The 27,749-nt window shown below is 53.6% G+C and overlaps 1 protein-coding gene and 1 long non-coding RNA gene across 7 annotated transcripts in view; one reads left to right on the top strand and one right to left on the bottom strand.

The window, feature by feature from the left end:
• The window catches only part of LINGO1 (leucine rich repeat and Ig domain containing 1), a 64,294-nt gene extending 59,382 nt beyond the window's left edge, over positions 1–4,912 (top strand). For 4 of the 5 annotated variants that reach the window (XM_085303956.1, XM_085303953.1, XM_085303957.1 and 1 more), the window contains 2 exons: positions 2,161–2,262; positions 2,639–4,912. In XM_085303956.1, coding sequence (XP_085160082.1) covers positions 2,651–4,492 — 1,842 coding nt within the window. In that variant the 5' untranslated portion in view covers positions 2,161–2,262; positions 2,639–2,650 and the 3' untranslated portion in view covers positions 4,493–4,912. Of the gene's footprint in view, positions 1–2,160; positions 2,278–2,638 lie in introns of all 5 variants that reach the window. The other variant, XM_085303954.1, reaches the window with a different exon arrangement.
• LOC146596386 (uncharacterized) overlaps positions 4,680–27,749 on the bottom strand; it is an 80,720-nt gene continuing 57,650 nt past the window's right edge. Inside the window, exons 3-6 of one of the 2 annotated variants that reach the window (XR_014895744.1) lie at positions 9,540–9,648; positions 6,486–6,772; positions 5,415–5,630; positions 4,680–4,758 (exon numbers count right to left, since the gene is read on the bottom strand). This is a non-coding gene — a long non-coding RNA (uncharacterized LOC146596386). The remainder of the gene's footprint in view (positions 4,759–5,414; positions 5,631–6,485; positions 6,773–9,539; positions 9,649–27,749) is intronic. The other variant, XR_014895745.1, reaches the window with a different exon arrangement.

The following is a 27,749-nucleotide window of genomic DNA, read 5'->3' as shown; positions in this document are numbered from 1 at the left end:
CCGCGTCTCTCCCGCCGGCGCGGCCCGGCCGAGGCGCGGCGGCCTCCCGAGCAAGGCGCGGATCGGCATTTCGGTCCTTTTCGGAAGGGTGTCCCGTAGCGCGCACCGCACCCGGAGGCTTATCTGCTCCTCTCCGAAGYGTCCAGAGGTGAACGGGGAAGAGAACTGATTTAAGGCTCATCTCGGCCCCGAATTTGTCGGCTTATTCATTGTCTTTCTCTCAAAGCTCTTTTGCGACGCTGGCTATTAAGATTACGGATGYTTTTGTCGGGGATCGTATTTGTCGTGGATTTAAATTCAGCTGAGAACTGGTAACRCGTGAGGCGCGTCTAGACCTTAAGTCGGCGCACGCGGGCTCGTCCAGGCCTCCAGGACGCGCCGGTTTTGCGCCGTTCCGTCCCCGTCCGTTCGCTCACGCTCACCTGTGTTTTGCACGCGGTGTTTCGCTCGCTTTGATGGCTTTCTCAGCACGGCCGCGACGAGCGGGAATTGGTTTCTGAGAAACGCTGGCCAAGGGAGGCTGCGGGGCCAGCGCGCGTTTGCAAGCAGGCCTCGGTGCTGGAGGAGCAGGAGGAGGAGGAGGAGGAGGAGGAGGAGGAGGAGGAGGCCTTCGCGCCCGCGGCCCGCCCGGCCCCAGCACGGGCACCGGCCGGCAGCCCCACTCCTCGCTGCCTGGCCCGCGCCCCGGCGAAGCCGCCGCAAACATTTCCAGCGGACTCGGAGCTGCCGGATCCTCCGAGAGGGATATCGAACCCGGGCTGCCCTGCGCCTTGCAAAACGCAACAACAACAAAAGAAATTTTTTTTTGAATAATTTTTTTGGAACAAGTTATACTGGGGCYACGTATCTATAGGAAATGATGAATATAAACAGAAGCAATGAAAGTAATGCACAAAATCTGTACCAGACCCATAAATAGTGCCGGAGCAGGGAAACTAATGCACAGGATATATAATGATGGATATAAACTGAACCAATGAAAGTAATGTATTGAGCATATTCAGCGATAGCCATAAATAGCATTAGTGGAAGCGATGCAGAGTGTACGCATTACAATAGATACAAACACAGTCCAGGGCAGCTATACATCTAATATGCAATATTAATATGATTTGATCCCTCGTAACAGCTCAAACAACACAGAAAATAAATGCAACAGAAGCAACGTGCCAGGAGCTTTCGCGCCCGCTTGCCGCTGGCGTGGGGTTGTTTACGGCCCGGCGGCGCAAGCGGCCTTCGCCAGGCCGTAACTCACCGTGAACATCTTCATGGAGGCGCCCGCCGCGGCCCCCGTGCGTGCCGGGCAAGGCGAGCTCCGCGCGCCCCCGGCCGCCCGCCAGGCCCCGCCGCTCTGCAGACTGTGCCGTCGAGCGCGAGCGTCCGAGCCGGGCTGGGAGGTGTCTTCGGGCCTCCACAGATGCCCACGGGCGTCCCGGCTCTGCAACGGGAGGCAGCAAAACGCGGGAGGGAGCAGGGATCCCAGAAGCAAAGAGGTGGAGGCTGCCCTATTTCTTTTCCCCTTTTTTTTTTTTCCCCCCATCGGAGGTCCGAGCGGGCGCTCCGGAGCCGCAGGGCACGAGCGGGCGGACGGAGAGACGTGGCCCGCGGAGGCCGTCGCTGGCGCCCCCCGCTCGGCGGGGCCCAGGGCTCCCCGGCCGGCGCTGGGCTCCCCGGCCGCCTCGGCCCCTCCGCCAGCTCCGGTCCTCCGCCGCTGCAGAGCAGCGTGTACAGTCAGGCTCCATCTACAGGGAACTGAATAATTTCAAGAGCTTAAAATAGGATGTGGATAGATGTGTTTAGTTCCTGTTTTTTTTTTTTTAAGCAGCCGGGGAAGCGCGGTCTCGCTGACACGGCTTCCCGAAGGCTTTTCTCTCAAATCCGCGCACGTTCAGTCGCCGAGATGAGAACTGGGGAGCCGGGAGAGCGCTGCTCTGCAGCTGGGAGAAGGGCCCCTGTTCCACACCAAGCACAAATTTTATTCTTGATTCAACCACTGACCCCCATGTCTTGATGCCTCGGTCTTCCYGGCAGGCCCCCGGCGGCCTAACGGCCCCCTGCTACGGCCACTGCCCACCTCAAGGCACCTTCAGGAACCGAGAGCAGCAGCTCCCACCTGCCGGCCAGGGGTGACACGACCACTGAGTCCCCTTCTGTTTGCAGGGTTGAAGTCCTCCAAACCAGTGGGGAAGCCAGGGGACAGCAGCCCCGCCGCTCAGAGATGGTCTCCTGTTAACCAGGCCCCTTCCCTTGCTGAGCGACCAGGTGAGCCTGGAAAAGGTGGGTGATCCCAAGCCCCGCAAACAGCTAGCAGGGCTGMGCCGAGGGGTGAGCTGCTGCTCTGTGCCGGGCCAAGCAGCCACCTCTTCTCCAAAGGTGGCTTCTCTTCTCCAACGCGCGGCCCCACACAAACYTGCGCGTACCGTCCCACGGTGGGGAGCGTTTGCTGCGTGTATTGAAACAGCGGGGCAAGGTGCCTAGAGAGGTCTGGTCTTGCCCACTTTTTCTAAACGGCAGCTCTGCCRAGACGGTGAACCTAGGGGCCCGCTCGCGGCGGGGCGCCTCGCGCCGCGGTCGTGCCTGTCGGTTGCTCACGTCCACCTTTGCTTTCTCTCCCCCTCCCACACCGTGTTACCTGCAGGCGAGAGATAGGATGATAGCGGGGGAGGCGAGTATGCGCAGCCCAATCCTGGCCTGCTGGCAGCCTATTCTCCTCCTGATGCTGGGATCCATCCTGTCCGGCTCCGCCACGGGCTGCCCGCCACGCTGCGAGTGCTCTGCCCAGGAGCGCTCCGTGCTGTGTCACCGGAAGCGATTCATGGTCGTCCCAGAGGGGATCCCGACCGAGACCAGGCTGCTGGACTTGGGCAAGAACCGCATCAAGACACTCAACCAGGATGAATTTGCCAACTACCCTCACCTGGAGGAGCTGGAGCTAAATGAGAACATTATCAGTGCCATTGAACCTGGGGCTTTCAACAACCTCTTCAACCTCAGGACACTGGGGCTCAGGAGTAACAGACTCAAGCTGATCCCTTTGGGGGTGTTTACCGGACTCAGCAACCTTACGAAGCTAGACATTAGTGAGAATAAAATTGTGATCCTCCTAGATTACATGTTCCAGGACTTGTACAACCTGAAGTCTTTGGAGGTCGGGGACAACGACCTTGTCTACATCTCCCACCGGGCCTTCAGCGGCCTCAACAGCCTGGAGCAGCTGACCCTTGAGAAATGCAACCTGACCTCCATCCCCACRGAGGCCCTGTCTCACCTGCACGGCTTGATCGTGCTGCGGCTGCGCCACCTGAACATCAACGCCATCCGGGATTACTCATTCAAGAGGTTATACAGGCTCAAGGTCCTTGAGATCTCACACTGGCCCTACCTGGATACCATGACATCYAACTGCCTCTATGGGCTGAACCTGACCTCCTTGTCCATCACCCACTGCAACCTGACGTCCATCCCGTACGTGTCCGTGAGGCACTTAGTTTACCTCCGGTTCCTGAATCTGTCCTACAACCCCATTGTCACCATCGAGGGCTCCATGCTCCATGACCTGCTCAGGCTGCAGGAGATTCAGCTGGTGGGAGGTCAGCTCACGATGGTTGAGCCCTTTGCCTTCCGCGGCCTCAATTACCTGCGCATCCTGAACGTGTCGGGGAATTTGCTGACCACCCTGGAGGAGTCGGCTTTCCACTCAGTGGGGAACCTCGAGACGCTCATCCTCGACAACAACCCCTTAGCCTGCGACTGTCGGCTGCTCTGGGTTTTCCGGCGGCGATGGAGGTTGAACTTCAACAAGCAGCAGCCCACCTGCTCCACCCCCGAGTTTGTCCAGGGCAAGGAGTTCAAAGATTTCCCTGACATCCTTCTGCCCAACTACTTCACCTGCCGCCGAGCACGGATACGGGACCGCAAACCTCAGCAGATCTTTGTGGACGAAGGCCACACGGTCCACTTTATCTGTCGGGCAGATGGGGACCCACCTCCCACCATCATGTGGCTCTCTCCCCGGAAGCACCTCATTTCTACCAAAACCAACGGGCGGCTCACTGTCTTCCCTGATGGCACGCTGGAGGTGCGCTACGCCCAGATCCAGGACAACGGCACCTACCTATGCATCGCCAGCAATGCAGGTGGCAACGACACYATGCTGGCCCACCTGCACGTGCGCAGCTATTCCCCAGACTGGCCCCACCAGCCCAACAAGACCTTCGCGTTCATCTCCAACCAGCCCAACGAGAGCGATGCCAACAGCACGCGTGCCACCGTGCCTTTCCCCTTTGACATCAAGACTCTCATCATCGCCACCACCATGGGCTTCATTTCCTTCCTGGGCGTCGTGCTCTTYTGTCTGGTGCTCCTCTTCCTATGGAGCCGGGGGAAAGGCAACACCAAGCACAACATTGAAATTGAGTACGTGCCACGCAAGTCCGACGCGGGCATCAGCTCTGCTGATGCACCGCGCAAGTTCAACATGAAAATGATTTAACTAGGCAACAATTTGCAAATAATTTTTTTTAAAAAAAAGAACAAATGAACAAATAAAAAATAATTTAAAAAAACATTGCTACAAACATACCGACCTCTCTCCTTCCACCACACCCTTCGCCCCTATCCAAACCTACTGCACCCGCACTGTCACCACCTCTTCCTCCTCGTCCTCTTCTTTATACCAGGAAAACATTCAGCTGATGTCTTCAGGACTCCCGTGTTTGTAAGGACTTTGTCTGATGGACTCTGGTGTCAGATATAACTCTAAGAGGGAAAATCAACAGAGGGGGGAAAAAGAAAAAGAAAGAGAAAAGAAATAAAATCAATAAAAAGTTACGAACTTTCTTCTGTAACTTTGATTTCAATAATTATGGATTTTTATGAAAACTTGAAATAATAAAAAACCCTATTTCCTATAGATAGTTGGAATGCAAAATCTTGACTTCTTGATCTGTCCGGTTCTGTATCTCTGGTTAGCACTTGGCTCTCCTCTTCCTGATGCTCTTGCCTCGGATCATTTTTGCCCTCTGACGCAAAGGGCTCAGAAAAGGCACCTTCCACGGTGTCAGAGGCCCTGCACAGCACCGAGAGGAGTTCGACTTTTTTTTCCAGGTGACCGGTTGTGTTTGTGTAGCCAGTTCCCTTTAACACCTTTCTCCCTGGCCAGCTCAGCCCTGCAAGCCCTGGGGAGGCCGCGCAGCAGCTCTGATGTGCCCACGTAAGCAGTTATTAGCTGCGTTTGCCGGTCTCCAGCTCTGCTGGAGGTGCAAGGTGAGAAGGACGTGAAGCCCCATCACGGGGCAGGCACGGGGCAGGCACCAGCGCAGCGTGCCCGCAGGCCGCGACTCAGCCTCCCCATGAGGGGGGCAAGGTCACCGCGGCACCCACAGCGAGCAGCAGCACCCACCGCCTCTCCTCACCTGCAGCAGGGCACGAGCCCCTTCTTGCGCCGGGCTCCGTGGATGGCAGTGCCCGCGGCGATAAAGCRGCTCCCCGCGCCCCGGGCTGACAGACGCGGCGGGGCGGTGGCCAGGCACCCACCCTGCCTGCTGGCAGTGCCCCTCACTATGCCTTTTGTCCCCAACACTGGCACCCTRCGGCACATCCGAGCCTATCTGGCTTGCAGGAAACCTTGTCTGGAAAAATAAAATTAAATATATATATATATTTACATATACATATATATACACACACTCATGCACAGAGCCAAGTGAGAGGAGAGCAGGCACAGGGCTGCAGCAGGGAGGTGATGCCAGCTCTCATCTTGCTGTCTGCTCTGCAGTGCCAGCCCCGGCGCGCCCATCATCATGGCGTCTTGGCCACCACTGGTCCTTTGGAGCAACAGTCCTTCCCAGTGACCAGAGCAGCAATGCTACAGCACATGCTACAGAAAGCTTTGTACAGCAAAAGAATTAAAAAGAGCAAGTCGTGAGGGCACACACAGAGGGAGAGAGCAAAATTAAGAGATGGGGAGCGATGGGGAATGTGATGTTTCAAGTTAAGCTTTGAAAAGAAGTGAGGCCTCATCAAAGAGGCTCAGCCCTTCCCCAGCTGGGCTTTGCCACTATCCCAGCCACCAGAGGAATTTAATTAAAAAGCAGTTCTCCTGATGGGAACATCAGCGACTCCCTYGGCGCAGGCCTGGCATCACCACGCAGCTCCCACATCCAAGAGGATGGGAACCCACAGCGGCTGGGGCAGGGGCCAGCGCATGGCTGGGGCCAGGCCCTGGGCAGCGTTTTGGCTCACTGGGCACCTCCAGAAGGGGTTCTCCTGCCAAGGCAGCCCCAAAGGCTGGTGCTGGGCTGGGAGCTTCCTCCYGTGGGCAGCATCTTCTACCTGGCCCCGTGAGGACCAGCAACTGCAGCCGACAGGTCCTGGGAGACCCAGCCCCAGACAGGTGAGATAATGCCCCAAACAAATCAGGAATTACCAAAAACCCCCAAACCTCTGATCTTGCAATATGGGGACCAGCCCTGCAGTGGACCAACCTGCTGCTGCGCACTGGCCCAGGGGCTGCTGCGGGAGGTGCTCCAAGAGACAGGTCCAGGCAACGGCGGCGGATCTGGAGCGAGCCCAGCAGCCACGCGCCGGTGCTGTCCCACGCCGCCGGGMCCCCTCACTCCCAGGAGCAGAGATTCGCGTGCTTCGTTTGCGGCACACTTGAGGAGTCTTYGGGTAGCAAAGCCACTACAACATACTGARAAATAACAGACAGSAACCTGGAAGCGCGGACAGGAGAGRAATGGATTTTCTTTTCTTCCAGCAATGTGCCAATCTAGAAAATCAAGCAGAAACATCTGTGTTTGCTGGGAGGGCAGTATTTTTTGCTGGTTTCAGCTTTGCATTCATCTTGAAACAACATATTTTGCGTTTCTTTCTCCACGGTGGGTTTCGTGGGCTTTGATTTGTCAGCTTCTCCTTTCTAACTGTCTTCCCTGTTAGCATACCTTTGAAACCGAAGCATTTTTTAAAGCCTTTTGCTTTTGTTTTTCTTTTTAAAAGAGCCACAGCAAAATACTTCTTTCCTGATTTCTCCTCCTCATGCTGGCTTTAACCAACTTTTTCAGTGGGCYTGATATTAAACCACAAATAATATCACACAAAACGAGGCCCCGACTCATGGGAAGAGCCGGCAGCGAGGAAGGACCTGGGCCAGGCTGGGACGTGGCCTGAGCCCTACCGAGAGGGATGCTGAGAGCCTCGCACGTCGGGCGTAGAAATCTCTATTTAAGCTGTGTTTCCAGGACTGACAATAATTCAATCAGCCGCTGATCAGACGGCAGAAAGGTGGTGGTGGTGAGGGGGGGGATTCTCCATGTTCCCAGACAGCTATTAACACCACTGATCTGAAAGAGCTTTTTAATTGACTCCAGTTATCCTTTTTAATGCCGTAATTAAAAGAGCTAATTCAACACACACAGATTAAAAAAAATAATAATAATAGYGAAGTCCAACAAGGTATTTGCTGCCCGCAGCAGTGTCTCAGCAATCAAAGGGAGGCAGGAGCCCTTCGCTGTCAAAAAGCAGCTTCAAAAAAGGAGAGAGAGAACGCGCCCGCACCCGTGCGCACCCCGGGCCGCGCTGGCGCGGCGCTTCCCGCCGCCCCGTCTCAGCAGAGCCTCGGGCCCTGCCCGCCGGGCACGGAACGAAGCCGCTTCTGCGAGCGCCAGCGCCCACGCGGCCCCGTAAAGGCCGGCGGGTCGGTCCGGCGCCGCGGAGCCGCCGGCCCCGCTCGGAGCCCTCGTTAGCCGCTTCGCCCGCTGCTCGCCAGCGCTGCTGCCGCGCGGTTTGTTATCCACCCCGATTTTTTTTTTAATCTTCGATGCTTTGTGAACTGGATAGCTTTGGGGGGTTGTTTTTCTTTCCCAGTCACCATGTGATTAAAGCAGAAAGATGGAGCAGAAGAAAAGCGTCGCAGAGTGGCCAGCATCTCAGCTCAGCAATTTTCATAGCTGTAAAGATGGGGGAAAAAAAGAATAAACTCTCTTTCTCACCTCTGCTRAAATTTTCAGCGTGTTTTTACTGCAGTTTAATTGGGGTGAGTGAGCAGGGGGCTGGGTTCCAGCACCACTCATCACGGAAGCGCGGGGCAGAGGCAGACAGCATTTTTGTCAGCTGGTCTATGGGAACAAGGATAAACGCAAAATGCGGTATAAAGAGGTTAATGGGGCAGGAAAACCCAGGCTAAGGCAAAGAGCCAAGGAAAGGCGTGATTCGGGCTCGCGGACAAGCCCGGCAGCCCGCCGGGGAGCTCCAGGGGCTGCGCCCACCGCCCGCCCGGGGCGGCCCCTCGGCGCCCGTCGCCTGCCCTCCGCCGCCGCCGGCCCGTTTGCTGCCTCTCCCCRTTCCCATCAGGTCTTATCGCGCTGCTGAATTTTACTCCTTCTCTCGCTAACTACCCTCCCTCTCTTATCTCCTCTTCCGAGGCAATTTTTTGCTCTCGCCCTTTTTTCCAGCTTATCGCTTTTTTTTCTCGTTATTTAACTTTCTGCYGACCGCTCTCCTCTGCCTCTCCCGCCGTTGCTGCCTGCCAGGGCTCTGCGCTCCCCGGCCAGCYGCCGGCGCCCCACGGCCCTCTCCGGGGGCTCCCCGACGGGCCCCCTCCTCCGACAGGCTCCCAGCCTGCTCCCGCCACGGGGAGCAGGAAAACGGCACAGACCGGGGGGATTTCTCTCTTCCACGCCGCTACCTCCTTTCTTCCTTGCCCTCCCTGTCTCCCCCCGTACCCTGCCTACCACGCGCCTGCGTAAGCCTGGGGCCACAACACGCAATGGTTCGTCCCCCGATCCACCTCCGTTACCAGTGCTGCTGAGGAAACACCGCCCTGTGAAAGAGATTTTTCCCCAATTTCCTTTAAAACAACGTGCTTGCCTGAGCAAAGGACCAGGAAGCAATACCAAACCTGACTAAAATACAGCACTCCCTGCCCCCGTAACAGGCCAGCACTTGCTCCCCTCCCGAGGTTTCCAAGCCGAGTTTTTCCGGGGGCTCTGGGGGCTGCGGAGGGCAGGGAAGATCCTGCCGGAGCGAGCAGGGATGAAGCCGTGAGCGGCCGCCAGCGGCCCCATCCCAGCGCCCCAGGATCAGGCGGAGGGCAGCTYTGGCACTTCCCCAGATTTCATCCTGTGCTGGTCACACTTCGTTCAAATGAGCTGACTTATTCCAGTAGCATTTTAATATCAAAATCGATAAAACTACACTTCCCAGCAGGGCTTGATCATATGCTGAAACTACAGCACGTGGCCTAGATATACTGAATTCTCTCCCTGAAATAAAGCGCAAAGTTTCGAAGACAGATGATGCCATTTGCGGCACTAGCAGGATAATACCGCAACGAACCCTTCAGAGTCGACGCCTGCGGCGCCCCGTGGCCACCGGCAACTCCGTGGCAGCGAGGACAGAAACGAGCGTGTCGGGCTCCTGGGCCAGGCCACGGAAGCGTGGGCTTCAGGCCGCAAGCACGGGGCACGCGGGCGGAGATCGGGCGGAGCAGACTGCAGGCACGGCATGGAGGACACGCCAGTCGCGGTGGGGGCACTTACCCGCAGCAGCCCTCGCTGCAGGAATCACTGCTGATGGGACGGGAAGGCAAGCGCCGGGGACCGAGCCCAGGGATCGGTCGCTCTGCAGGTCCCCAGGGTCACTGCTAAGCTAGAAAAGAGCTGGGACGGTCAGAAGGTGTCCTGCAGGCCAGGAGTCAGCAGTGCCCCAGCAAGCGCCTCCTGAGCCGCAGTGGGGCTGGCCGGCGTCGCCGTGCCCGCGCCGCGCTCTCGCCTCGCGGCCGGGCTCGGTGCCGTGCCCGGCCGTGGCTCCGCGCCACGTGGTCCCTGGGCAGAAAGCAGGACCCCACCTGCCCCGGCAAGCCGCCAGGCCTGCGCCACGCTCCGCGGCTGCTTTCCCACGGACCAGCCTTCTCGCTCCCGTCCCACCTCGCTCAACCTCGGCATCCCCCCGCAGTTACGGCCTGCCACCTCATCGCTGCTCCTTGTATCGTCACACTTGAGCATCTTGCCCGACACCAGCTCACGGCTCTTCCCTCCTCCACCACCCTTCCCTGGCCATCACCCTTCAGCCCTGCCCTGCTCCCAGCCACTCCTGCTCGTCAGCCTGCCATCTTCCACCGGCTCTCTCCTCCTCCTYGCCTCTCCAGCTTGTGCTTCCCGAGCCTATCAGTGTTCCCCAGGCTTGAGTGCTGCTAAACTAATTAGCTCACTACAAAGACTGAGGAATAATTAGGGACTCCAGTGAAAGCACAAAACTAGGGCATCTCATCTTAAACAAACACGAGGAAGCATCTCTCYGCATCGCTGATGACCTGCTATTGCTTCAAACAGATGATTACGCGACTCTCCAGCCCTTCCCTCCCACTCCTGGGCACGTTCACCACATGTTTATCAACCTCCATCTTCCTCTTTTATGATTGCTTTCTGTTTCCTATGGCTCGTGTCCTCATCGCTAAAGCCAGATTTTCCACAGAGCTCTGCTCCTATCCAGGGCACCTAAGCAAGTGGGCAGCTTTCCCAGACGTGCTGGGGCTGATGGTTTGAACGCTGCCTTCTCAGCCCTCCTTCAACTCCAGCTTTCTCATGCAAAGCTAGCACCAAGCATGAAAACTATTTAGCAAGAAAAATATTTTGGTTGCAAATTTTCTTTTCTGGTTGCCTCCACAGGGTAGAGAGGTTGCTCAGAGAGCCCTTCTGTCATGATGGGGTGGCATTCTGTCTCGCTCCATACAGGAGCCCCTCCAAAGTAGACTGACAGCAGAATGGGGGAGGTCCGGCAGCTGCACAGGTCCTATCTGCACCAAATGCCAATCTGCTGTGTTAAAGACTCCCTGAGACACCCAGGGGTTGCTCAGAAACTTGCACCTTCCCCCAAGCCAGAGGGACCATCCCTGCCCTCCTACCTCCTTGAGGTGATGGCCAGGAGGGAGGAAAAAAGAGGAAGCACTGAACAACGTGTCTCTCCCTGGCACTGCATGCGATGCCTCCTCCAGCCATCGTCTTTACCTGAAGTGCTCCACATAGTTTTGTCACTTATTAATGATATTTAATAACAACCTGACACTCAAACCCTGCATCTCACTCAGAGATCTGAGCCAGCAGAGCCAGAAGCATGACTAACATCCCCATCTGTTTGGGGGGGGGAAGCAGTACTTGAGGCCAAGTCATGTGGTGGGGAGGTCCTTCAGAGGAGACCCCCAGGCCCAACTCCTGCTTCCTTTGAGCCTGGCCATCACTTGTGTGTGATAATGGCACAGAGCACCAGTTCCTTTGCACTAAGCAACAGCTCCTCCATGGGCTCAAAGCCCRGACATGGTATCCCCTTGTGGCCTACTGTCCTCAGCCCACCCCTTCAGCAGTTCCCCACCATGAGGAGTACTGCCGTTGAGGTGGGACCTGCTCTCACCCTCCAGGAAAGCAGAATAATTCATTCCTTTGCTGCCAACATCCTCCCTTCCTCCACAGCTGTCTGTGACCTGCTTCTGAGGACACAGAGCCTCCCTGGAGCTCGTGGACAGACACAGCTTTTGCCTTTCTCAGTGCACTCGGAAATTATTTGCTACAGGAAGGCACAGGGAAGAGTTTGAACGCACCGGGAAGATGCCAGGTTGACAACTCCAAAGTCTAGAAACTTCCCTTTGCCATGGGAAAGAACAAATTCTCATCTTAGGAACAGACCAGTAGAGGACCTTATGGAGGCTACAGCACCATATATGAAACCACAACCCCTGCCATCACAGGTTCTACAGCATTATAGGGCTTTTTATTATTATTATTTGTTTTTCCTTCTTAGGGCTTTCTGGTGGCTCAGATCATTTGCCCAGATCCTCTGCCTTTGAAAGTGCAGCGGGGAAAGGTGTCCTGAATGGCGGTCTACCCTCACACCAGCTTCTTATAGGCCTCAGCCACTAGATTAGAGCTCCAGGCTCACTCTTCCTCCTAGCTCAGGAGTAATCAATCACATATCCTTTGCTGAACAGGGTAACAATTTCAACAGGATGCGCACACAGCTCTCCCTCCCCACATCAGCACCAAAATCAGCACCCAAAGGCAATAAGGGAGGTAGGAGAGTGAAGCAGCTCTCATAGTAAAGAGGTCCTCCCACTGCCACGACATGCTCGTGGCATATGGCTGGCCACGGGGGACCTCATCCATCGAAAATGGTGGAGGTAGCCTCCTGGCACTCCAGGTCTGCATCCATGACTCTCGTGGGTGGAGAAGGCTCTGCCTGGGGCAACTGTCCTCTGTATTTCTTTGCCACCTACCTCCCAGCCTGCTGCCCACCTTGGCCATACTGATACACTACTGTTGCTGGTGCTCTGGACAAGGAGCTTAAGCACTACATACTCCTCAGCAGTGCACGTCTTTAGCATAGTTCGGAAACATCTCTAGTACGCCCTTCGCTGTGCACAGGAAACCCACGCTGCAGACACAGTCCTGCCTTCTTGTTCGGCCTCTCAGAGATTAAAGATTTGCAGAGATCAGGTGAAGGAAGCACGGCGAGCACGGCAGCCTAGCTGTGCAGTACCGGTATATCCGCATCAAGCTAATGGATTGAAACAGCTGCTCGTTTTTCCTATGTGGCTGTTTAAAGGGACATTACCAAGGTTGATTAAACCCAAAATTGGACCTTCCCTTTCTTTCTCTTTTCTTTTTTCCAGGGCTCAGAAGTGATGACAATTCAAATAAATGAGAATTGAGGACAAAAAGAGTGAGGGCTTCAAATGCCTCCAATTAGTGAACTCTTCTCAGGTAGACTTATAAGGCTCTGCAGATGGCAACACACGTGCTGAGCCAGGCCTGATGACCACTGGCGTGAGCAGGGGCAGCTCCCCTCACTTTCAGGGATTTATGCCTCATTATGCAGTAGTCCAAGAGAGAACTGAACCAGGCCCAACTGTCTCTTCTGGTTTCTACCTGGGGTGACTACATTAGGCAACTGTGTCTTGATGCATTTTGCTTTCAGGAAATGATTATTCCAGTGTTCTCACCACTTTCAAAAAAAAAAAAAAAAAAAAGTTCAGTGTCAGCAGGCCAAGCCAGGCTCGCAGCATCAGCAGCTGAGCTGTGCATGGGGATGGGATGGAGCTCTCTGCAGCGCAGCCTCCCAGGTGTGCTCTCCCTTGCTTAGCATTACCTTTCCCATTACAGCTTGCCTGCCCACTGCAGCCTGCTCTGAAGCCACCGCTTGGGAGGAGAGATCCAAAGCTTTTTAAAGTCCTGCACTTCTCTTTCTTTGTGTAACTGAATGGCACATTTTCACCTTTACTCTGTCTGCTGGTGGAATATAAGTCTTTTGTGGCAGACAGAGCCATTCTAAGAATAAAACCTCTGAGAGTCATCCTGCTCTTACACAGGATCCTGAAATTCAGGGCTGAAAACAAAGGCAGGTGTACCTATTTGCTCTAGAGCAAATAAGCTAAGTCCCTCCTTGGTTTTACATGAAGTACCAGAGAGCAGAAGAGTCACTGGCTATTGCTCCAGCCTGACAGGACCATGAAGAAAGGGGCAAAAATAGATGGGAAACAGGATGCAGCCTCTTCAGCCTCTTCCATATTAAGCCCCTTTGGTGGGGTGCTCTTGAAGCAAAACAGCGAAGCGTCTCCAGGACCAAAGTATCTCTAGGTCCCTGCATCCTGAGCTGTCAGGACCCAAGTGATATCCAAAGTCGAGAGTATTTTCCAAAGGGCAAAATGGAGTGATGAGGAGGAATCACAGAATCACTGAGGTTGGAAGGTACCTCTGGAGATCGACTGGTCCAACCTCTGCTCAAGCAGGGTCACCTAGGAGAGGTTGCCTGGCACCCTGCCCAGAGGGCTTTTGAAAATCTCCAAGGATGGAGACACCACAGCCTCTCTGAGCAACTTGTTCCAGTGTTCAACCACCCTTCACAGTGATAAAGTGCTTTCTTATGTTCAGATGAAATTTCCTGTGTTTCAGTCTGTGCCCAATCTCCTGTCCTGTCACTGAGCACCACCGAGAAAGGTCTGGCTCCCTCTCTTTACACCCTCCTTTCAGATATTTATACACATTGCTAAGACATCTCCAAGCTTTCTCTTCTCCAGGCTAAATAGTCCCAGCTCTCTCAGTCTCTCCTCATATAAGAGGCTCCAGTCCCTTAATCATCTTAGTAGCCCTTCACTGGACTCTCCCCAGTAGTTCCATCTTTCTCTTGCACTAGGGAGCCCAGCACTAGACATCACACTCCAGATGTGGCCTCACCAGTACTGAGTAGAGGGGAAGGTTCACCTTCTTCAACCTGCTGCTAATGCTCTGCCTAATGTAGCCCAGGATACCATCATTCTTCTTTGCCATGAGAGCACATTCCTGGCTCGTGTTCAGTTTGGTGTCCACCAGGACCCCCAGGTCTTTCTTTACAGAGCTGCTTTCCAGCTGGCCAGCCCCCAGCTGGCACCGGTGCCTGGGGTTACTCCTCCCCAAGTGCACATGGGAAGAAGAAGGGCCTCATGAAATCTTCAGGCAAACCATCTTTCCTTATGACATGTTTCTAACAGGATCCAATGCTGGCAACTTCAAAGAAGAGCAAGATCTCCTCCAAAAGACTGGGATGGGTTTATATCTGTGTAAAACCCAGAGATTCCTTTTGGCACAAGGCCCTCACAGATGCAGGCTCCAAGAAGCAAACAGCTATGTCTTTATCTTGCTGTGCAACTGTAGCTGTTCTTGTCTTGCAAACACACCTAATCACTTTTAAGATCTGTCTCCATACTATCTTTTTGATAAAAACTAATCATGGGCTTAAATTACAGATAAATACCCAATATTAAGAGAACAGTTTGAAAAGGATGGAAGGGGTAGTTTGACTGTGCTCATTTTCTCTGCTTTTCAATAGCACACATCTTGGGCTATTTAACTGTAGAACTTATGTAGCTTCGTTCTGACAACTCTCCTTTCTTTAAAATGTGGTTTCCACAAATGTTTCCCCTGGCTTCTTTACACCTAACAGCAGCATAGCGGGTATGATTGCAGCAGTCACCATATCTCCAGCTGAGACTAAGAAGCAGGCATGCAAAGAGCTGTATGAGCATGTACAAAGGAATAAATCCATCGCTCAAGAGTCTGGACCCAAAAGCATCTACATAAGCAACGAGATGTAGGTAAGTGCCTCCAAGGGCTCTGGGCCATGCAATCCARCAAGAAACGAGGAGCTGCAAGAATCAAAGCTCCCAGAGGCTCTGCAGCCAGGACAAGGACACAGGTCTGCTGGCCACATCCTGCAGGCAGCACAGCTCTCCGGCTCTGCCGCACAGGAGCCAGGGAGGGGCTGCTGCTTAGTTTGCATGAGTGACCCTGCTCTAGATGCTTTAAAGCCTCCTGTCCAGTCCAGGCTCACATGCACGCGCTGGCTTCCTCTGCTCTGTAGGGAACAATGGCTTTGATCAACAGAAGATTGCTGAGTTAATTGTAATGATATTCTAATAAAGCTGGGGAGATTAATTACGGCTCTTTATCAGAGCTGGCTCTCTGCCAAGGGTTTGCAAAATTGTTTTCCTCTGTTTCTTGTCATTTGGATTTAGGAGAAGAAAGGAGGAAGTTGGGTGCCTTTCTTCCCTGCAACAATCAGGACGGCGGCCCGGTGCCCTGATCATGCTCACTGCTCAGCACGTTGCAGCGGGGTGGGGGGCGGCAGGCAGGGAAAGCAAATGGAGAGCGACGGAGCAAACCAATTAGACATGATGCAGCACAATTACACTCCTCGTCAATAAGCAGCTTGGTGCAGAGAAACACGAAGGAGGCGACAGCGCGGGGACCACAGGCATTGCTCCACGGTGGTTACACCTGGGGCGCGTTATTCTTTCCCAGGCTGGGGGAGATGGAGAGCATTTGATGTCCCCTGCAAGGGCCCTCAGGCAGATGAAGGCAGCTCGCTTTCCAGGAACACTTCATGAGCTTAATTCTTCCTCGTACCACTCCAGCGACAGAAAAGCAAATGTCCGAGAGCAGCCAGAGCCATGCTAAACAGCCTTGGGGAACGCGAGACTCAAGCCTTCCTATTTTACTTGATAAATAGCTATTCCTTCTAGGGAAGATTTAGCAGCACCCAGGCAGGTGAGAGACAGACCTGCAGAGGAAYGATCCAGGCTGGAAGGCAGCAGATCAATCAGGCAGAGCTGCCTGTTTTCACTCGCAGAGAGGAGACAGAACAAAAGGCCCTTTTCGAAACAGGCTGGGGACACAGGGCTTCGCCTTTACACGCAATGTGCTCAGAGAGAGACTGAAACCAGGGAGGGCGGTCTGCTCCTGACAAAAATCAGAGAACTAGCAGAGGATTCAAATAATATCACTCACTTTCAAAGCTGGCAGCAGAGCAGTACCGGGAAACTTCCCGGTGATGGGTCAGGGCTTGCTGCTTTGTGGAGGAGAAATGCCACCGGTCTAAGCCACGGTCTTGAGCCCTTTGACAGGCACCACGAGGTGCTGCYGCTGCTCCAGATGCATTTGCCTGAGCGAGAAGATGACGCGTTGCTGCCATCATGCAGCACGAAGGCAGCGTGGGAGCCTAGAGCGTCTAGGCAAAGCCCGCAGGAGCCCAGCACGGCTGGCCACGCTCCTCTCCCGCAGCCCGTGGCGGCAGCGCCCCCCGCTCCAAGCCAGGGGACTGCGGCGAGCCCCAAACCGGGTGAAGTTCGGGCCCGCGGTTTTCACTACCGCTCTGCAGCAGCCCACAGGATTCTTCAGGGTCTTCAGCAACCCACAAAGCTATCTGACATCCCAAATGTTTGATTCAATGAGGAAGAAAAAACACTGATTGAAATACTCCTTTCCTGAAACATGTTGGAAAGGATTATTCATTTAGGTGTTGTAAAGACTATTGAATCTGACAAATGTTGTTCCAAAGTAAAAGAACAGGAAAAAAAAGTTTCAAAAACATTTAAATACCCTATTTTTTGCTGCTTCCAGATAGAGAAATTCCAATTCTCCATTTCAGAACAACTTCTTGTACGAAAACTATTTTAAAAGCAAAGAAACAAACAAAAACTTTAGAAAAAATATTACCAAGAACATCAACATCCGAAAGCAAAGTGCTTTGAGACTGTTCTCGCTCCCTTCCACCCAGAGAAGACTTGGCCTTTTCATATGGATTCTGGCTCACAACAAATACATTTCAGTTACGTAAAACGTATTCCTTGAGTAGAAAATTGGGTCTCCAGCAGCCTGGCGAGTGCGTCCGTCGCTGCGAGGGAGCCGCCGCCAGCCCCTGCTGGGGCCAGGCAGCAGGCGGGTGCCCGGCAGCAGCACCCTTGGGTGCCGGCACCCCCGGYGTGGCCCAGGGATCCCCGTAAATACGGAGGGAGGCTCTCACCGGCTGTTAATTTCACAGGCCACTGCTTTGCTGACAGCTCTCGCACGCCGCCACTGCGTCTTGTCAGCTTTATACTCCGAGGCCAACGCCGGCTCACCGGCTCCGATGTATATACATAAAAATAAATGGCTCAGAAACCCCAATAAAGTGACAGATAACATAATGGGACCTGGCTTCAGAAAATAAGCTTGTTTATGGAACCTCTGCGCCTCCAAATTTGATTTATGTYGCGCGGGCTGCCTCCCCGCGAGGGCCGGGGAGGAGGGCTTGCTRGCGCTCGGTGCTCCGCACCCGGTCCTGAGCGGTTCCTACCAGCACGCAGAAACGGAGCCCCAAGGCTGGCCAAACACGCTGACTGGCCTCGCTCTGTCCCCGCTCCTCCAGGCAGACCATTGGGGTACTGCCTGACACCCTCTTGATGCATGGGACTCGCCTGGAGATGCRAAACCTGCCCTAGGACAGACGAGCCCAAGACTGTTGTCGCTTTAACGGCAAACTTCAAACAGGAGAACTGCAGACGGCACAGGCAGGTGCCCCTTCGCTGCAGGCCGCAGCCAGTCCTTCGTCAATCTCTTGCTAGAAGAGCCTCCTTGCAAACACGGCTAATCCTTCATTTGATGTTTGCTCCCTTGGATATCACTGTTCGCAGCAAGCATTGCAATTTGTGTTTATCCTTGCCAAGCCATGTTTATTCTGGAGCTCTTTGATTGTTACAGCAAAGGCTGGGACGGCTCGCTCAGTCAAAGCGCCTGCTCCAGGCGGCTAATAACGGGCGGCCGTCAGTCTGGGGATACAGGGCAAAGCCTGCTGCCCCTCCTCTCGCAGGCAACGGTCAGCTGCTGCCAGACCCCACACTTCGTCCTCCTAAACCTTTGACCCGCGGCTGGAGGATCCTTTGCTCCGATCTGATGYGGACGTGCCAAGAGGGCCCTTGCCCCAGCGCCTTCCCCAGAGGAGCCCAGAGGTTCTCAGGATAAAGGCCAACATCCACAGCCTGTAAACGCCATGAGACACAAGCGCTCACATACCCTCCGGCTTTTTATTCAAGAGCTTCAATTTTGCCACTCAATTTTGTCAAAATTTTGTCAAAATTTTTCAATTTTGACAGTTTTACCTGGATCTGCCTGTCACTCTCAACACCCTCAAAGCTGTTAGGTGTTTCTTCTGGGGTGATCCTTGTATTAGTGCAGCATTCGGCCAAACGGCCCTATCTTGGTTGGGAAACCCAAATGCTGTGCAGTGCACAGAATAAACGTTGGCTCCCAGGTGGGTTTGGCAGAGCCATCAGGATGGAGCTCGCTGCTGAGGAAACTGTCTGGGACCAACACGCCAGAGCTCCGGCCCCAGCACAGCACGTCCGAGAGCGCACAAGCAGAGGTCTCCACCTGCAGATGGGGCACTGCTGTAATTTGCTGCAGCTTCCTACGCAGTTTTTAATGCACCCAGCAATTCCTGTATGGAGCCCAGGCTCCCACGTGTGCAAAGCACATTGCTGGCCAACTGCTTCCAAGCATGAACGTCCCCTTTGCCTCTCAAACACTGCACCTTTTTCCAACTTCAGATGTCTTTAGCTCTCAGGGATCTTCTTAGGTCTTCATCTCCAAGATGAAAGATATCTCCTGCGTAGCGCAGCCCTCTCCCCAGCCAGGCCTTCCGCACCAGAAACAAACCTTCTCYTCAGTACCTTTGATCCCGTCTCTCTCTGTTAGATCTCCTGAGGTCTTCTGCTTCCCAGACAAGCCCACAGGATTCGCAAGCAAGACAGCATGGGGTAACTGAGGAAAAGCTCAGTTGCACCAGCCCCTGATTTTCYCCTCCCTTCCTTCCTTCAGCCAGGGGCCTCCTCACGTTGTGCTGGGGCAACTCACGGCCCAAGAGAGGGAAAATTAATCCTGCAATGTGCAGGATCACGCATAGAGACTCTGTCGTGGCAGAAGAGGGAGCCTCAAGTTTGGCACTGCAACCACATGGCTCCCCATCCCTTGTTCCACTCTCCAGGCCCGTGTCCCACGYAGATCTTAATCAAGCCTTCATTATGTTGCCATTTGTCTGGGGCTTAGAATTAAAAAGGGCTGTGGGGGAGGTTTCCCCACAAATTAAATAATTAAAATGTTTTGCATAGGCTAAATAATTTTAAATTTTCCCCCCCCAGCAAACCAGTGGCAATAAATATTTAATACATTCCTTGCTTCACTGCATCCAGCATGTTGCCATTTAAAAAACCTTTTTATTATGTGTATTTTTCTTCTTATAATTACAGTCACCCACTATCAAACTGCTTCAATAAATAATCAAAGGAAGGGGAGAGACGGGGCAGCCGTGCCATTGCTGCTGGGGTGCTTCAGGAGGAGCTAGCTGTGACAACAGCACAGGGATGCAGGGTTTCACGGCTGGCAGCCCCTCTCCCTCATGCTCACGGCTGACGCCTGCCTTGCACCTTGGCTTTAATCACCGGCTGCCGTCCCGGCTGCAGCGGGCCCAGCGGCTATTGCAGGACRGGGGCTGCTGCGATAACGCCCGGGGCAGTGCAGGGCCGTCCCGCCGAGAGCAGCCCCCCTCCGGCAGCGAGCGCCAAGGGCCGGCGGCACGAGCAGGCCAAGCGTGCAGCAATGCCCCCCCAGGACGCCCTTCCAGCCACCAGCGATCTGCGGCTGAAGGACCTCCGGAGCCAGCAGCCTATCGCTCACTTAAAAGCCCGCAATGGATTTTTTTTTTCCTTCCAGGAAAATTTCTCTAATTACTAGCAGAGCACAATCGCTTTTTAACCGCTCTCTGCCCAAACCAGCCCAGGCCTTCGGCCACTCCCTYGAACGCCACCGAAGCATCTCGCCTCTACCCAGCGCTGGGAAACCCAGAGCACCAACGCTTGCCCCCATCAGCCTGCCCAAAGCCCTTCGCCCAGCCTGAGGAAGCCCCGAGCCAGAGCCTGCGCAGCGGCTCCCTCCGGCACTGCCCCGGCCCCCGGCCCAGGGGCCACGGTCGCAGACACCCAGCAAAGAGAGAGTTACTGTCCCCAGGAGCCGCCACTGCAGCCAGCCTGGTGAATAGCATTAGCAAAAATGAATAGAAATACTACATGAGGCTAATAAGATCTGAGGGGAGCTCCTTAGACAAGTTGATTTCCAAATTGGACTGACTTTAACCTCATATAAATAAAAATTAATGCTGATAAAATATGGTGGAAAAATCCATCGGGGCAGATGAAGGCACTGATGTGTTTTTCTCCTCTGCACTTGCGGTTCAGACAGGAGCTCCGGGGGCCCCTTGGGACTGCCGAGCCCCTGGTCGTGCTCCAGGTTAGCACAGGCAGGTGCTGGCTGGGGCCAGGCTCAATTTGCAATAGCAAATCGTGTTCCTCAAGAAGAACTTCCAGCCTCAAAAGGAGCAGACTTTCCAGAGGGGCTGCAGAGAAGGGCAGCCGGCRCCTGGGCACAGGTCACCTCCGGACTGGGAGCACCTCCAGGAGCGTGGACCTTGGTCCCTACTGTCCCAGCAGGCACACAAAGGCCACCAGGACCTCCTGGGACAGCCAGGATGAGGGAAGCTAGAGCTGCCTATTCTGCTCTGGTTCATACACCTGATCTTGATGCCACTGCTACTAATGCTAAAAGCATCACACTCCAGACTCCTGCTCCAGCCGCAGGACAACCCCATGTTGTGGGAATCCAGTCTAGAGCAAGCCTTTCTGTGCGGGTGCTACATGAGGTGCCTCTCCAGGAGCCAGACACCCATTCCCACAAAACCTGGGGGAATGTTACATCTCTACCCAGGCTGCTGAAGTCAGTTAAGATTCACTCCTGCTTTCAAACAGGTTGACAGCGAGACAGATGCACATGCATGGAGCCAGGAGGATCTCCTAAGCTTGTATTTAGGCAATAGCTATTAAAAAAAAAAAAAAAGGCCCGGCCCCAAAGGTCTCCAACCTAAGCAGAAGACRAGAGGAAACAGAAGGAGAAAAGCCTCAGAGCGGACARGTAACTGCTGTTTGCTGCACTGGAGATGCAGGAACCATCAAAAGCACAGAAAGCGCAGGTGACACGGGCAAATGACAGGCAAGGAAAATGCTCCTTGCAGCAGAGCTCTCAACAAGGAGAAGTGGGTGGGTGAAGATTGCATTTGCCAAGGCTTGAGGAAAGGATGCTGCGGGAACTGAGCCACGAGCCGATGACAGTCTGGAGGAGAGCTTTCGCTGCACCCTAGCAACTTCAAGCAGAAGGAACGTGCTGGCCAAGGTACAGCCTGGACATGGGGGTTGAGGCAGCTGTTTCACCTCCAGGTAATGCTGAACTGGGCAGCTAAGAGCCCTAAGTTAACTACATTGAGCTTAAATGTATATGCCGAGATTCAAGTTCAGGCAGAGCAGTAGGAGACGCGTGGTAGAGGGGGCAACTGAGGACAAACTCGGGGTATTCTTTCCCTTCCTTCACCCCCAAATATATGCTGGAGCGATGAAGAGGATTTTCAGACAGACATGCCAAAGAATTAGGTAGACAGAAAGCCCATTCATAAAGCTCCAGGACTTAAGGGAAAAGGAGGGGGCAGGGAGAGCTGGCAGGGTTTAAGGCAGAAGGGAAGAAAAGCAGAACTGTTGGAGAAAAGAAAGGCCAAAGAGGGGAAGGGGAGGGGAGGGAATCATGGTGCAAGCGAAAAGTCACTGTCCCATCTGCAAGCTCTGCCAAGCCTCCCGGGGCTGAGCACGGGAGGCACCAGGAGCACAGCCTAACCCAGCTGGTTAGTAATGGCAGCAACTGTCTGCAAAAAGGACACTGGCCTTTGCAAAGTCCTGTGGGCAATAACAAAGTGGGGCAGCCTTAAATACGGTGGAATCACGGTTCCCCCGCCGTGCTGGAACCCCCAGGCTGGACTGAAGTTTACCGGGGATACATCACTTCAAAAGCACAGTGCCACTCCGCACCCGGCGGTCACAGTGTTTCAGAAATCACATGATACAAAATTTTGGCTCCACAGATAAGACAAAGCTTTTTGACCCATTTTAGGAGCTAAAAGAAAAAAAAAGAAACAAAAACAAAAACACCCCAGAGCTGTGTGCCAAATCCTCCAAGGGTTTTGTGGCACTGAAATTCAGGGCTCAGAACAACTTTTTAGGAGAGAGGCATTCCTGCTGTGCCCCTCCTCTGCACTCGCTGCTCGTCATCCTCAGCATAGAAATTTTTCCTCCCGTTTCCAGGAGGTGTTGCGAGCTGTTTTCAGCTCAGAGCGCTCTGTGCAGCAAATCCAGAGCRGGTTTAGGCAGGGGTAATGGGAGGCTCCCAGCGGGAGCAAAAGCCCCATGCAAGGCACACACCACGTAGAGACAATTCCTGCTGCAAAGGGATTACGACCTGCAGTGCAAAGTCTGTAAAGGTCACCTGAGCTTTAGTGCCCAAGAAATTTTATTGAATTTGACAGTGCATGAAATTAAGTGACTGTGTGAGCCTCTGAGGGTCAGGGCCGGGCTGGACGATGGGCAYAGGCAAGCGGGCAGCGGCACAGGAGCGCTGGAGAGGGGCGCACGCCGCCAGCTCGGCTCAGCGGCCGCGTAGCCCCGTTGGAGCACGTCACACGTTAAAACACACAAGTGGACTCTTCTCAGCAAACACGGTCAYGGATATTCCACAAAACGAAGGACAACGACAAGGGACGAAGCCTCCCTCCACCTAGGGGGAATCCGACTGGCGCYGTCCCGTGTGGAGCTGGCAGGGCCCTCGGCCGCGCGAGCCCGCAGCACGGGGCGAGCGGCTCGCCCGGGCTGGGACCGAGGCGAGGGGAACCGGTCGTCAGAGTGATTCATTTCCCTTTCGCCTCTCCCCCCCTAAACGCAGGTTTCATACCAACCCCAACACACACAGGTCAAATTCAGAGAATAACTTCAGGAAAAAAAGTGAAAATGAAAATTTCAGACCCAGTTTTGTCCTTTTTTTCTAGGCATTTTTGAAACAAAGTGCTTTACATTTAGGAAGTGAGCCAACACGCACGAACAAGAAAGCAAAGTGAAATGACCCCAAACAAATCAAATGGATTTTCATGGTTTGCTTTTCCTTGGGGGGGGGGGGGGGGGGGGGGGGGGGGAGGGGAAAGGGATCGCTGTCAGTCTCCCAGAGACATTTTTAACTGTTCCAGTTCAGGCACCACATTGAAAAAATGAATTATTCACAGAGCTCTAACTGCAGCTCCAAGGTAACTCTTCCCTTCCTTTGCACGGTACCATCTTGGGCAGAGACTGCTCTTTTCCCAGCTTTTTCCTGAGGGAAAACGGCTAGCGGAGCCAAGGGATCCCCAGGCACCTCTTCCCCTACAGCATGCTATCTTGGCAGAAAAAGGGTTACAAGCCATGAGCCTGCACAAGACTGTACCTGCACAAGACTGTACCTGCACATACAAACTTTGCAGGATGGAAGGAAGAACGAGAAGCAATGAATCCCCTTGCACTCACTAAGTCCAAACAAACAGACTGAAGTGGGAGTCTGATTTGCATTGGTTTGATTGAAGACGTAATTTGCTGCTGAATAAATGTGGTTGCATCCAAATCAAACCTTTAGTCCCTTAGACATTATAACTCTTTCCTTTCTTCCCTCAGGGTTTGCCAACCTTTAACGCTGACCAAGGATGATGTATTACAAGCAGGAATGGCCTTAAATGAGAGAAGGGCAAGTTTAGAATAGATATAAGGAAAGACTTCCCGTAAGGAAGAGGGAGATGTTTAAGCAGTTGCCAAGAAAAGGAGTTGAAGTCATATAAAATGAYCCCCAGGGAGCGAAGCCTACTCGGCCCAGCCCAGCTCTGTCTCACACACACAGTGGTGGCCCCAGAAGAACCTTACAGACCATGTAAGCCAGGGCTGGCAGACCAGTAGCCTCCTGCTCAGAGCTATTTACTTCCGTCATAGTTCCTCTTAGTCCCTCCTATGGGGGGGTGCCCCATCAAAAAAGACAGCTCTCTTGGTGCCAACATTTCACTGTGGTTGGCCATCACACGGCACATGGTGTCACCCACATGCTGGATGGCTGGGAGACATGCACGTCTTGGTAGGTAATCATGGCTAGGATGGGCCTCTGATAGCAATATAGGCCCAAATATATTATCTTTAAAGTCAGGGCAGTCTTTTCGGGGCCTTCAGGAACTCAAGGCTTTGGTGCTGCTGCCTCTCTCCCAGTAAAGCCCAGCAATATTGAGACCTTTCCTCCTTTGCTCGTATCTTGCTTTCTCCTCACAAACACCACCAGGCTGTAATTAGCACTACAACACCTTCTCCAGGCCATCACCGACTGCACGAACCTGCTCTCCACCAGAAAGCCACTGAATTTTGAACTCTCTCACTTGCTGTCTTTTCACTTCTTACAGTAACATATTTACGAGATCCCTCCAAGGTTGCTATTGATTGCTCAGGCAGCCTTGGCGACACAGCAGCTATCAGAGAAGCAAGGCTCCTTCTGGGAGCACRGGGGAACTGGGGTCCAGTAGGAACAGATTTATCAAGCACCAAAGAGGGTGTAGCCCCTGTCCTTGCCAGCCCCATCCCAAGGGCATGCCACCATCCTCTCCCTTCATCCACCTCACCTATCCACATCACAGCTTGTATCCCACCATCAGGCAGGACCCTGCTGGGGAGGGACAAAGGCGGTGCCAGCAAAAGAGAAAGAAGGGAAATAACAGCCACAAAAATGAAGAATTACACTGTAGCTAGAGAGGAAATTATCCCCACCTTACCCAGCAGCTCTTTGCTGCCCTTTGAAGTACTGGTGAACCCTCTAGCAGCCAAACTATGAACRTGCAACAGAGAGGTGCATCTCCTGGGCACGAGTTCTGCCCCTGCACAAACCTCCCTGCTCCAACCACAGCTTCCTTAYGTAGAGCAATCCTGGGAAGAGCAAGAACACTCACGGCCTCAATTTACCTGAGGGGAATCCATCACAAGGCACGAAAACCTTTCATTCAGCACAATTTGTTGCAGGACTTAAAAACTGAGGCGTTAGGAAGCCAGCTGTCAGGCCAGGAGCACTGCAGACTGGCAAGGTGGAGAGGACTGCCCACGCAAGAGTAATGAGAGCTACCTAATAAACATTTATTGGGCAGACGAGGCTGTAAATAGCACGTCCTCCCCAAGCTGGGCATGGCAGGGGGAAGGGAGCRGGGGTAGGCAGCCCGGTCCCCGGGTGCAGTTTATAACCTGGAGCCATCACTCAGAAGCGAGGATCACGGTGCCGAGGCTGCCAAGGCTAGCGGAAGGGAGAGAGGGAGAGATCGATTATCCCATAAATCAATCGCTGGGCACTGATTACAAAATAAACCACCAGGGCAAAGGCCAAGTGCTTTATTATATCACCCAGCCCATGCAATTTATTTGCCACAGGGGCAATCAGTCCYTCTTGCCATCTATTATGAGTAGCCGCAGCTTTCCCTTCCCAGGGTTCAGGCATAGCTTCTGCCTTTGGACAACACTGGGCACAGCCCTGCTGGTAGCAGCCCACAGGTCAGTGAAAAGAGCCAGCAGCAAGGACCTGGGGTGCTCCATGTTCAATCTTGTAGAACCTACACAGTCACATCCATGATCCTAGGAAGGGCCACAGCTGGGTGTTCAAACCCTGCTGCAGATGCCAGCAGTAACTAAGGATGGTTGGTCACTAGGTCCTCCATCACCATCAGGCTACTTGGAAGCAAATCACTCTGCCTCACACTGCGGCAAAGTCACAGGAGCATGGTCTCCTCCACAAACACAGCTAGGTGGGCCTGCCTGGGGTATACCATGCAGAGGCTGCCACCACAGGTCTTCTCTGCCTGGGCTTGTCCCTTCTTTCTGGGCTCCAGGGAAGACTAACCCCTTCTCCCAGCTTTCCAGCGGAAGACCAGGGGCTTGCTCGAAACCAGATCTGCGCACATCAAAACTTTCTGTGCCCACTTCTATGAGCTGAGCTCTCTACCCATACAGGGAGAGCTGCAGAGAGCGTGTCATAGCACCCAACTGGAACCAAGCCTACAAAACTTTATTTTTTCCCCTTCTCCTTCTAACTTTAGATTTTAAACAAGGCAGCAACAAGAGAAATTCCTGGGAGTACTGTTCATCCGCTTCCCATAACTTGCTTGTCACTGACCATGGAGAGATTTTCAGTCTGGCTCCCAAAACACACACAAAAAAAACCTAAAATGGATGTTTTTAAGTTCTTCACAGCAACCAAAGGATAAAAACATCAAGGTTGTAGAAGAATGTACGTGCATATATACAGGGTGGCAAAGAAATATTGTGGGGAGGATAAGAGGTGCCAGCACACACACCATGTGTAGGGTTTCTTCTGAGTGCTCCTGATCACATGCCCACAAGGTCTGCAGGCCCCTTCCCAGCCCGCGCACAGCCAGGAGGGGTGGGAAGGGGTGTGCACACGCTAACCTGGGCTGGAGAAGGGCTGGGGCCATTTCCACTTACAGATATTCTCGTTGCCCGCAGGATGATTATCCCCCTCCCCCTCAAAGGCACTCACATGCCAAAATGGTTGCTGCACTTGGCACTTGCCTAGGAGTTTATTTTTCTTTCCAGAAGCACTGAATGTTTCAACTCCTATTTTAGCYAATCTGCAAGTAGAGAACAGAGGGCTCCAGCTCACAGGCCCCTCCGCACGTTCCCACCACAGCCAGTAACACTCCTGTAGCCTCACTAGACACTACTGGGCAGAAGGGCAACAGCACCAATAGGGTGGTTCAGAGTCCTGCCTGACTCACTGCCAAAAGAACTGTCTCTCATGAGTCACCCGTACCTGGCCCAGGATGTGGGAAGGCAGTAAAATGCGACTACAGAGGAAAGGAAGGAACACACATGAGGTGATGAGCTGGGGCACCCTCCTCTGATGTAAGTTGGCACACTTACCACAAAAACTTGAATGACTGACACACTTTGGGGATACAACCTCTATAGATACACCTTGACCTATGGTAGGTTTCAGCCACATTTTGCAGGGCAGCTCTCACATAGAAYRGTTGAGGTTGGAAAGGACTTCTGGAGATCATCTAGTCCAACCCCACTCTCAGCCTTGTCAATCCCTGCTCTAGTCCTACAGAGACCAGAAAGCTCAAATACCCCTCAGCCTCAACTATCCCCAGCTCAAAGGTCCAAAACACCCCCATCCCCAAGAGGGAAAGCGACCATCACTAGCTTCTCTGAATTGCAACAAAAACGCCCCAGTCCTTCAGGGCAATTCCGTGCCCCAACACAGGCAGAGAAGCACAAGGACCAGTGGTTACTTCACGGGTCCCTGCTTCTCCAAGCACAGCAGCAAACCCTATGGAGGAAATCCTTACTTTGCAGAGATGAGCATCTCCACCAGTAGATGTGCTGCTCTCAGGAGATACTTCTCTCACTGAGTTGGGTGGACTCCTCAGAGTATTTCACTCACCTCCAAAGTTAGGCATTGCTTCTTGCAGTCACTGCCTTGACC

The sequence above is a fragment of the Rhea americana genome, unplaced genomic scaffold (assembly GCF_003343005.1).
Source record: "Rhea americana isolate MKP2758 unplaced genomic scaffold, rheAme1 scaffold_201, whole genome shotgun sequence".
Classification (NCBI taxonomy): domain Eukaryota; kingdom Metazoa; phylum Chordata; class Aves; order Rheiformes; family Rheidae; genus Rhea; species Rhea americana.
Note: the sequence above shows the minus strand (reverse complement) of the source record. Positions and strands in the feature narration are given on the sequence as shown.